A 12,165-nucleotide genomic window follows, 5' to 3' on the forward strand; every position below is an offset into this window, starting at 1 on the left:
ACAAACAGTCCACTTGTCCCAGACTTAACCTTCTGAAGAAAGATGACTTGGACGACTGAGAACCTACATGTGTATGAGCATGTCGCCTCACGTTACTCAATAGATAAAGACAATCACCACCGTGGATGAAGATGGCTTCATGGCAGATGTCGACCGTGACTGACTGACTGACAGACAGACAGACATCCATCCATCTAAGAATTTGACTGGCAAATCCTGGCCAGCAACATCTGCTCATGGAAAAAACTAAATTAATCAAGCATGACAAATTCCTGGAAGGCTGCATATCTCTAGGCCATCTCTCCAGCTGTTTATCGTCACATCTAAAGAAAAAAAAAAGAAAAAGAAAAAAAGGACAATCACTCACATTCAGTCAATTCAGTTTATTTCTGGGGTTCTCCAAGGAGAAAGACCTTCATGAAAAATCAGTGCCAAATTCACATTATCTTCATCACGATGATCACATTGTTTCCTTAAATCATCAAGTAACTTCCCTTCAGATAGACTTATAATACCCACACCACGTACAAAACCTGTCCTTTTCTACCCTTCAAATATGATCATGTGGACATTTCACGTCATTTTTCAGCCCTGTTCATTGAATTTACTTCAGCTCATCAATTCCTCTGGCTGATTTCTCCTCTACGCACTACACTTTCCCTGTACCATCATTACATGTGCCATCATTTGTCCCTTTACTGCTCATCTGACTGTAGTTGAGGTATTCGTATGCAAGAGTATGGATTGTTCTTTGTCTTGATCAGAACTCCTCCTCTGCGTTTCGACAGCGGGATTGTTTGAGCAGGGTCAGGCGAGCCAGCACCTCGGCCACCGACAGTTCTCCGTGGACTTTGTTGTCCCTCGTGCGCACATTGACACAGTTAGTCATCTTCTCCTTCTCTCCGACCACTGCCAAGACGAAAAGACACAACAGCTTGACATGGGCCAAGTCACACCATACACAGACACACACACAGCTACCCTCACACATTCCCTGCTTTGTTCCACTGAATTCAATAACTGTGGGTGGCCAGCTTGGAGGTCCATTTGCTTTATGTTGAGCCAATTAGGACTTATTATTCTATTCTACTGACAACCCACAATTGAAAATGACTTGAAAATGTGTTATTAGCCCATTCACTCCAAATTACATACTCTACATTCCCTTTGAAAACATCCATTTATGTTTGAGATTCTCGAACATTTTCTTTTGAACTTACAGCTGTAACGGTAGATGGATTTTTGAATGTCTGCAGTGCTTCTTAATGCAACAATAATTGCAACAAATGTGCTGAAAATGTATGCAAAAATGGTGGAAGAATACATTATGAAAAACCATGTTAGGACTTAGAAAGGTTTGGCAGCAGTGTAAAATATATTTTTGGTGAATGCACTATTACGTGTGGATTAATCTGTCTGGTCCTTTTATTTAAATTTTTTTAGTCACCTAATCTTTACTGATCCTACACCTTAAATGTTGTTGTGGTTTACAGCCACTGAAACCATAAATAGTCTTCTTCCCGTCTGCACTGTGGTGCAGTAATTACAAGTATTTAAAGGGGGGAAAACAACAATTTGAACAATCTTAAAAATACAATAATATCGTCTTTAAAATAGACTGGATGGTGTGGGAGTTAAAGGTACTTTTGAAGTGATTGCAGGCAACATTGAGAGCAGCAAAAAAATGAAGTGAAAATGCTCTTCAATCAGCAGTCAGTTATTGCTACATAGAGCATTAAAAGTCTCTCACCAAGAATGAAGTTATATTGGGCCAACTGAGCGTTACGGATTTTCTTGTTTAGAAGACAGCTCGAGTCAAGGTCAGCATCTGCCATGAAGCCAGCTTCTGTAAACTGCTTACACACCTGACATGTGGAAAAGCAAACAATATACAGGTCATGAGGATTTTAATGCCACAGATAAGTATTCATATGAGAGATGGGGAAGTGGAAGACTTACCCTCTTGGCGTAATCCTCACAGGAGGGGTTTACAGGCACTAACATCACCTGGCGTGGAGAAATCCACAGAGGCCTGGTGGAAGGACAAAAACAGAGTAATAAAGATTAGAACACTACCACCTACATTTTCACCCCCGACAAAATAAATCCTGGGTGAAATCTATGTGGTATGGTGATGTTGAAATTAATTAAAGAGGACATTGTGGCTTGAATGTTACTACTAAGAATAGGGTGGATAGTTTAGCAACAAGATAGCAAGCAACTCACAACTACCATAAAAACTGTATTGGAAAAAAAATACAATTTTATCTGCAGGACACATCAGAGGCATGGCACACAGGATGCAGTGGTTAGCACTGTCGCCTCACAGTAAGAAGGTTCATGTGTGAAGTTTGCATGTGTTTCCCGTGTCTGCGTGGGTTCTCACTGGGTACTCCTGCTTCTTCCCACAGTCCAAAGACATGCACTTAATCGATTATATAATAATAAAAGTAAAATAATATAAAAAAAGTGACATCATAGGAATCAGAAAGCACCTCACCATTTCCCTGCATAGTTTTCGGTGAGAATGGCAATCATCCTCTCCACTGAGCCAAGGATAGCACGATGGATGATGACTGGTCGTGTTTTGTCATCCCCATCCTTCCTGTAAAACATTGCAGCAGAAAGAATATTAAAAGGTTCCTGTGAAATGTGTCAGTATTAATATGAACCAGACTTACTTATTTACATTTATTACTAGATTTCTGTTTTACACAATTTCATGTAAAACATGCTTTAAATAATAATAATAGAACAATAATATAGAGATTATTTTTTATTAACACCACAATCGCTCTACCTCTATCTACCTCCTGGCTCTAAATCTTACTGTCTTCAACTTACGTGCCATCAATTGAGCCTTTTACTGACCTACACAGCTAGCTACCTCTTTCCTTTTCAATACGTAATACTGCGCTGATGGGCTAGTGTACAAGTCGTAAATATCATTAACTCCCTGCTGTCTATTGCTATGTGTTGTTTTTCCATTCTGGGTTTGCAGATTGAAGTTGTTGGTGATAAAATCAGCCGCCTGTCACTTGTCATCTGTAGTTCAATTTTGCATTCATCTCTTCTCTTCCTCAAACACATAACTCTGTGGAACACAGTGCACAAGCTGAAACATCTTATTTAGTAGGGGATTAACGCACAATGATTGATTAGGTGGTAGGATTAGGTGACTCACCCAACAAAGGTCAGGTTGAAGCGGATAGGCAGCTGGAAGTCCAGTTGAATAGTTGCACATTGGTGGTAACGTCCAATTGCATCTTTGATCTTAATGTCAATCTGCAACGGCACAGAACGAATTACAGTGTTTGCCAGACCTCAAAGAAATGGAAGGATTTTGTCTTTTGGCAGGAAATATGAAGAAATAATCTGACCTTGGGACCATAAAAAGCACCGTCTCCAGGGTTGAGTTTCCATGGCTCCCCAAACTCATTCAGGCTGTTCTCCAATTGCTGTCAAGCATGAGACATACGTTAACATGTATAATTTAAATCTCAACAATGGAAAGTGATTACTGTGAAAAAGGCCAACTCATACTGTAGTACACAGTTCAGTACAGAACACTGAGTTCAGTCTGCACTTATTCATTGTAGTAATTATACCATTTATATAAGTAAAGCCCTCACAGGAATCAAGTCACACCAATGACCAATGTCTTTTATTGACAACACACCTCCTACATTAATCCAAGGAACTTCACAATGACTCACTAATCTGGTACTACTCTATGAACACAGACAGCTCTTAGATTAGTCAGTGTCAACACATGCATTTTATTTGCTAGAAATGGTGTTAGGTGCGACAAAGTCCCTGCATTTTATAACATGTGCTACCAAAGCAGTGTTGCATACTTCTATATACTAGATAGATCTGCTGAACAAAGAATTCAGCTGGTACCTGCTCTAATTTTCCACCATGATGCAGTTTACCTTCTCAGCCTGGTTCCACACAGCAATGTCGCCCAGATACTTCTCTGGACGAGTAGAGAGGTGAAGCTGGAAGGAGAATCCGAACACATCATAAACACAGCGGAGGAAGTCAAGACAGCCCTTCATCTCTGACTCGATCTGTAGAAGGAAAAAAAAAGAAAAAAGAGAATTCAGAATTCAGGAAATGACTCATAATAAGTAGGTACTTGTTGTTCTTGTTTTTAACATGATGGCCTAACAACTGTTTGTGTGACAGCTGAAAACAAGTGATGTGGTCACCTGATCCATCGTGCAGAAAATGTGAGCGTCATCCTGCTGGAAACGCCGTACTCTTGTCAGCCCGGTCAGTGTTCCTGACAGCTCATTTCTGTGGAGGACCCCGAAATCTGCCAGCCTCAGAGGAAGCTCCCTCCATGAGCGAGGCCTATGGCTGAACATCAGACTGCAGGACACCCACAGAACAGGAAATCAACTGATTGTGACACACATCAAATATTTTGTCTGACATTTGATTTACAGCATTTGGGGCACGCTTCAAATGTTTACACTCAGAGTGCTCTAAATTTACCAGTGTCCGGGGCAGTTCATGGGCTTTAGTGCAAAGATGTCATCCTCTACAGGGAAAGAGAACATGTTTTCACTGTAGTGTTGCCAGTGGCCAGATGTCTCCCACAGTTTGCTGTTATAGATGTTGGGGGAGGCTACTTCCTGGAAGCCTCTTCTCCAGTACTCATCCTAGAAAAACAACAAAACCACAAAAACAAGTCAAGTCTGGCTGCACAGGTACTTTATTGAACTAAGCTGAATCATGACATTTGGCCCGAATCCTGAGCTGCAATGGAAATCAAATCCCATGAGCTTTATTTATCCATTTGTTTTCCTTTAGTAAAATATTTATTTTCCAGTTGAGTGGTTAATCAGCCAACAGTGGAAGACTGGTGGTACTGGAAAGATGTCAACCATAAATATGTGTGACTGTGAAAATGAACAGGAATGAGCTTAAGACCAGGTGTAAAAAAAAAGCATCCGTTTTCAGTCAGATTATCCTTAATGAACACAATTTTGCAGAAAAGAGGGATAGGCAACCTGAATGTTGTGTATTGAGTGACAACTGACTGCATCTCTTTCACTGCAGTCATAAGAAGCTCAGCATCTATAAATGTGAGTATGGTTCCCTGCACAGTGAGTGCTCACTGTTAAACGTTTTGGTGATGTGTCGTAGAGGGAAATACATCTCTTGTTGCTCGTTTTTTTTTCCCCCTCTCTTTTTTTATGCACAGTGATAACAGATTGAAGTGACGTGATAATGATCTTGCACAGATTCTGTGCAATGTATGTTAGGTCTTCTTGGCTTAGTCTACTGTGTTGGTGTGTGATGATGTGATGTGAAAGTCTTCAAGATGTCAACACATCTCTCCAAATCAATCCCTAAGTCACTGAGACAAGTTCCTGTTCAGTCACTGAACTTGGGAAAGAGAAGAAGTTAAAGTCATTCTGAAATTGTTTGCACAAGACTGTGTGCTGCTCTTACTGGGGAATTTCTGCCTAACTTAATTACGTGATGTGGAAATTTTGCGGTTTCGCAAACACTAATAGTTTGTCTTTAAACTAAAAGCCAAAAGAACACTTTCAGTCATTGGTTGATCATTCTATGGAACTGATCCGAGAAATCACAGGCTACTTTTAAGAAAACTGATGTGCTAATAAGCACATTAAGACGGCAATCTGAAAATCTTGACATCTCTGACTTCATGATGTTCAGTTTGTCATATATTTGGTGTTGAAACTGAAAAGTGAAAACTTAACAGCTCAGGCTATAATTCAGACATTACATAGCAGTCAGAACTGTCCAAAGCTTTTACTGGGGCTGTGAGCAGAATTTGAACAGACAGAGCTGAACTAAACTATTCAGCCCACGGATAAACTCTCAGCTTATCTTTGAGCTCCTTGGTGATTGCATGTTTTGCAGAAGTGAATTGTTAGTGGTCTGCATTTCAATGAGCTGGCAATCATTCCAAGTACACTGGAAATGTTAAAACTAGCGTGTACCTCATGAACTCAGGTTCAGAGAAAGGAGAGTGATTATAAGTGTTTTGTGATTCAGCTACTCTAGAGTACGTTTTTTTGTAAGCAATTAACAATGCACAGATGCTGTTTCTGTTTGTGGATTTTATTCCAGCATAAACTTGTGTACGGTAATCTTGTCAGATCACACAACAGTTAACATAACTGTTATGTATATGTAAATGTAACTATTGTTTCTAATTTGAACCAAAGCTTATTATGAAAGAAAAAAAAACCTTTTTCAGGAAAACCTGCTATATTAAGATCACCAAAAAACACCACAACAAAAACAAACAAACAAACAAACAAACAGTATAATGAACAAATGGCCTCTCTAGCACTAAGAGGATGGAGAGAATTGGACACAAAAATAGACAACAGGGATCAAAGTCTTGATCTCAAAATCCTCCTTCATATCCCTTGAGCTCTTTTTGTCTAAATGAGATGCTAATATATACAAATACATATTAATATATTGATTTTAAGCAACAGTGAAAACAGAGCTAAAAGATGGGCGTCATTGTCTAAAGCCTTTTGTAGCTCACATCCGGCACGACTGAATTTTCTATCCAAAAATGGTATCAAACTTGGTAAATATGCCACGAATAAAACTTTTTTTTTTAAAAGAGTCACTGATAGACAAACACTCCTACCCTGATGAACTCGGTAAGTGTGTTGTAGATGTAAGCTCCACGAGGCATGAAGAAACAGCTGCCGGGGCTCAGATCATGGAAGAAGAACAGCTCCTGATCCTGTAAAGCAAACAAAACAAAAAAGACTTTTTAATGACTTCACATATCCTTGTTATCTGCAGGTGTAAACCCAGCAAGATACTCCTCGGTACACAGCAGGAAGTTATTCAATCATCACACAGCAGAGTGACCACCAACAAAAAAACTCAATGTGCCTGATAGCTGGAAACCAGGACAAACTGTTTCTTGCTGTCAAGTGAGAAGACATATCTTATTTTATTTGGACATTATTATATTTAGAATTGGTACCAACCTTTTTATAAAATAGATTTTTTAGAAATGAGACTGCTTTATAAAACACCACGCTCCACTGTTTTTTTTATATAGTCACACACACACACACACACACCAGCGCTGTCATTTCCTCTATATAAGTGTGATGTAGAACATTTTATCAAATTCATGTCTAAGACATAGCCGGATCCCTGCTGGTGCATCTGATAGGATGTTTTTTTACTTCAGTGCTCTTGGTTAATTGCATCTAGGGGTTTAGGAAATGTTGTGCTCCCATTATGCAGCGTGCAAATGAGTGAGCAAAGGGTTGACTTGGGATCATGCCACAGAGCACCATCTTTAAAACAACATGCCGTTTTTGTCACCTCCCTCCAACTGGCTTCCACAGCAATGTCTTGACTCTCGCGTTTAATATGGAACTGTGGTATTGGTTCTGACTGAGGTGCTGCCATCTGTGTCTACCATGCTGGGAAACCAGCTGGGGTGTTCAGATGACTCACAGTTGTCATGAATATGAAGAAACACAGTGCCCTCAGCTGGTACAAAACAGCAACAGTCGAGTTATATCAGAACAACATGGTGTTGATGTTTTTGTCCTGAAACATTGTTGCTAATGTCAGCCGGGTTACAATAGGAAGATAATTTGTTTGCATCTTGTTGAATGTGTCACTACAGAGCATGTTGCCTGGAGACCCAGGCAACATGCTCCATGGCCCACGCTCTTTTCATGGTTTTACCACATCTGTTAAACCACAAGCTTAGACTCTAACGAGGAAAAACTCCTACGAAAACCTCAGGAGATGTATCAGCCATAACATTATTCAATTATGAATCAAAACTCTCTTTGTACTTGATTTAAGTTGCCAGTTCTCGTCCTCAACCAGTTGGGTGGGCTTGGGCACGACTGCCTACAGTGACTCACCTTGCCAATTTTGCGATGGTCTCTGTTCTTGGCCTCCTCCTGAAAACGTTCCCACTCCTTCAGCATCTTTGAGTCTGGGAAGGAAATCCCATAGATTCTCTGCAGAGTCTCCATGTCAGAGCGGCCCTCCCAGTAGGTTGAAGAGTTCTGATGACAGAGGCAGAAAATAGTGAAATATTAGCGTGTTAGCACAAGATTGCTTTTCTGGAAATCATGAGAACAGCATAAATTGGTTTGGGGCTTGTGGATTTAGAGCATTAGACCCTGTGTGTATTTTTCCTCATACCTTGTAGATCTTCATGGCTTTGATTTTTCCTGTATGTCTGACATGAGGACCTCTGCACAAGTCAATCAAGGGGCCACATCTAACCAGGATTCACAAAGTACACAACAGTCAGCTTTACAAAGCACAACACACAAAGACCCAAAAATTAAAATCACACAAAATCTAGTTTCTATAGTTACTGCTTCCTCCTTCTGGACAACTTACCTGTAGACTGTAGTAGTGGGGGTGGTAACTTTCTCATTCAGAATGCGGCACTTGAATTTGTTGTACTGAAAATACAAATGGTTAGTTGGAAGTTATCTAATGCAGATGGAATATTCCACACACACACACACACACACACACACACACACACACACACACACACACACACACACACTCACTATCAGTTTATGGCCAGGGAAACAATAGTGGCACAGGACAATAGCCCCTCATTCATTTCCAGACAACAAATACTCCATAATTCATTCTTCCACACAGGCAGAGGATCTGTTAACAACAGATGGGAGTGTTATCTTTCTCTCTCACCTTAAACATCTTCAACAGGGTCTCCTTGCTGATCTCAAGCCGCTCAAAAGGCTGCTTTTCCTTCACTACACTCTTACACAAAGTCTCCAGGTCCCCAAACTCAGAGCTAGACACTCCCCTGGAAACAGGAAACATGCTCAGTTCATTACAAGCGCTCATAGTCAGTATCATGACTTTTTTTATAATAACCTATTCAATGACAATCCATCATTAATAATATACATGAGATGACTGGAATACACTTATGGAAGGAACAAACTATGAGCTTTTCAAATTATAATACATGTCTGAACATGATATGATCTTCTGGAAAAATGTTCATTTCTAGCCAGAGCAGACACAGATAGTAGAAATACTCACTTCTGTCCATCCAAGAACATGTCGTAGTAGAAACCATTCTCAATGGGGGGTCCATAACACAAACAACCTCCATAAAAGCGCTCCATTGCCTCTCCCAGGATGTGAGCACTGGAGTGCCAATATACCTAGGACACAAGATGAAGTTGAACTTACAAAGTTTAGTCAAATTAAAGCACGTAGTTGCTTGAGCCCTTATAAAATTAAGGAAGACTCTACATTTGTGTTGGAAAAACACAAACAAATGAAGCACATTGTACAAGTAGTGATAATGTGAGATTGAATTGGAGAGAGAAATATATATGATTTTGTGTATATTTATATATATATATATTATATCTATATATATATATATATATATATATACTATAATATATAAAAAGATGCCCATGGAAACACAGATTTTCAGAAACAGAAATTGCAGTCCAACAGATTACATGTGAGTTTTCTCTCTGTAGCCACAGAAAGATCCTTTTTCATTATTTAAATTTAAATCTTGCTATGTACTCACTGCCTGAGCATCCTCATTGTCAAAACGCAAGATCTCAAGAGAGCAGTCCTGCTCGAGAGGTCTGTCCAGGTCCCAAAGCTCCCCATTCACCCGTGAAATCACAGAGTTGTCAGCCAGGCCCTGGCTGAAAGAACAAGTGCAAGAGAGTTGCCTCAAAAACACTGCTTCCACATTCAGAGAGATTTCTACCATTATAATGAAAAGGAATAATAATGAACATTATTGATGCCTGCTTGAATCAGACATTTTAATTATATTGATTGTATTGGCAGCCATTTACTGATGACACAACTGTAGAGTGAACATTAGTAGATGTGGCCACATGTTTGAGCACTACCTGATAGCACTAGCCAGCTGGTATGGTGTGGTGATCCAAGCCTTGCCCTCCACTTTACGTCCATCTGACAGCTCCACAGTTATGGGCTTGCTGCCGGCAGCTTTCTTTGCCAGCAGGGCATCACTCTCCCTCTTCAGCTCATCATAGAGGCTGAGGCGCTCTGTGATGTATTCAGGCCAGGGCTTCAGCTACAGCGGGACAATATGAGAAACAAAAGTTAAATAGTTTTGTGAAAGGCAGGGGAGTTGAGGGGAAATATTTTTTTGCTGTTAGACTGAAATGTTACAAGTTGTAGAGAGAGCAGGGTAACTTCATGGCCCTGTGCTTCTTTAGTAATCACCTCTTTCAAACCACCACCTCCTTCTCCTTGTTCCTTCTCCTGTTTCTTCTCCTTCTTGTTGTTCTTCTCGGCGGGTTTGGTTTCCGTGGTTGCCACCTGTCCACAGAGAGGGGTGTGTTTGTGTGTTTACTATTACAATAGGCTCATATCACTATTTGCTTTCGAGTCACATTATTGACCTATTATTAATACGTGTGCACAAGTGAACATGTGCACACGCCATGACACTGAGTGGTGCAGCTATTTATGGAAACGGGGTGGTCCAGTTTGTCATTTGGCTTCAGTAGACAGAGGGCCGCTCCTGGTAGTGGTGTACACTGGTAGTACTACTCATTACAGATGAACTCATTTAAACTGGCTAAAATAAACTACCCCTGTCTTTTAAACTACCTTATTATCAGCCCGTGTGTTTGCTTGCTGCATTTTGCTGGTGTTTTTCTCCGGAGCTTTGCCACACTTCACTCCTGGTTGTTTCTTGCCCTGTGCCTCCTCCAGCTCCAGCTCCGCCTGCAGACCTCGCCGGAGGTGCAGCAGCCGGTACCTGAGCTTCTCATTCTCCGTCCGCAGGCACTCCAGTTCAGGGGAAACCTCCACAGCACCGGCGGCATCCAGGCCTCGACTTAATCCATCGCGGAGAGTGGATATTTCCTTGGTGAGGAGCCGGATTTGCTCCTCCTGGGCGGACAAGCGTGCAGCCAGGCACTCCGCCATCTTTAAATGACCATCTTAGCCACAACTGACAGCTGACTTCCGGTGAGGGTTTTTTGAAATAAAAGCCCAACAATAAGCAAGCGAGATGATTAACAAAATAAAACAATTAAAATAATATGAATACGCTTTTTAAAATCACATTATGATGATTATTATATTATATTATATTATTTATTATTATTATTATTATTATTTATTTTATATTATTATTAGTATTAGTGAGTAGTAGTCGTAGTAGTGTAGTAAGTACTTACGTAGAAGTAATTAGTTGTTATTATTATTATTATTATTTATTATTATTATTATTATTGTTGTTGTTGTTGTTGTTGTTGTTAGATTAGATATACTTTATTCATCCCACCACGGGGAAATTGACTTGTTACAGCAGCAGAGGAAAGTGTAGCATACACTACAGGATTAGAAAAAAGGTAGAAAAGGCAAAAATAAAAAACACAATAAACAGACTATCTATAACATCTAATATCTATAACCTACACAATAAACACGAAAAACAATCAACCTTCAAAAACAGACAAGTACTGAGGATAAAAGTGGCATGATATATAAAAAAGAGTATTGTAATGTAAAGTGACTATAGTGTAAGAAATGTTGCCAAGAAAATGACCATGATACAAATAATATTATTATTGCAAGAGTAGTGAGCATAATATAAATAATATTACAAAAGAAAGTGACCGTGATATAAATAATAACTGCAAGGTATAAATGAAATAAAATAGAAAAACATTGCAATGAGACAGGAGACTACAACATGATCAGGTGGTGCAGGTGTTGTAAAGTTCGAGGGATGAAGGACCTGCTGAACCTCTCCTTACACCGTGGGTGTAACAATCTGCTGCTGAAGGAGCTGCTCAGGGACTCCACAGTGTCATGTAGGGGGTGAGAGGTGTTGTCCATGATGGATGTCAGCTTAGCTAACATCCTCCTCTCACCCACTTCCTCTGTGGAGTCCAGAGGACAGTCCAGGACAGAGCTCACTCTTCTAATAAGTCTGTTGAGCATAAGTCTGTCAAATATCCTCCTGATATTTGACGTTTTACATGTTTCAGCCACGACGATTACACGAAAGGATTACACATGAGATTACACCTTTACATCCATTGATCACACCTTGTTTAAGGTGCACCTCCTGTGGTAGTGTGAAGTACCGGAGGACCAACACTAGGT

At 40.1% G+C, this 12,165-nt stretch overlaps 1 protein-coding gene across 1 annotated transcript; it reads right to left on the bottom strand.

Annotated features, from left to right (window-relative positions):
* Positions 1-368: 368 nt before the first annotated feature.
* On the bottom strand, positions 369-11,019 carry tars3 (threonyl-tRNA synthetase 3). Its single transcript, XM_010733108.3, has 19 exons — positions 10,657-11,019; positions 10,267-10,362; positions 9,927-10,114; positions 9,590-9,713; positions 9,082-9,206; positions 8,722-8,839; positions 8,398-8,462; positions 8,194-8,272; positions 7,908-8,054; positions 6,653-6,751; positions 4,504-4,670; positions 4,215-4,377; positions 3,936-4,073; positions 3,381-3,458; positions 3,185-3,285; positions 2,501-2,605; positions 1,960-2,032; positions 1,751-1,865; positions 369-909 (listed from the first exon to the last, which is right to left on the bottom strand). The coding sequence occupies exons 1-19, from the start codon at positions 10,975-10,977 to the stop codon at positions 761-763; spliced, it is 2,451 nt and encodes an 816-aa protein (XP_010731410.2). The 5' UTR covers positions 10,978-11,019; the 3' UTR covers positions 369-760.
* Between the last annotated feature and the right edge of the window lie 1,146 nt (positions 11,020-12,165).

Source organism: Larimichthys crocea, chromosome VIII (assembly GCF_000972845.2).
Source record: "Larimichthys crocea isolate SSNF chromosome VIII, L_crocea_2.0, whole genome shotgun sequence".
Taxonomy (NCBI): domain Eukaryota; kingdom Metazoa; phylum Chordata; class Actinopteri; family Sciaenidae; genus Larimichthys; species Larimichthys crocea.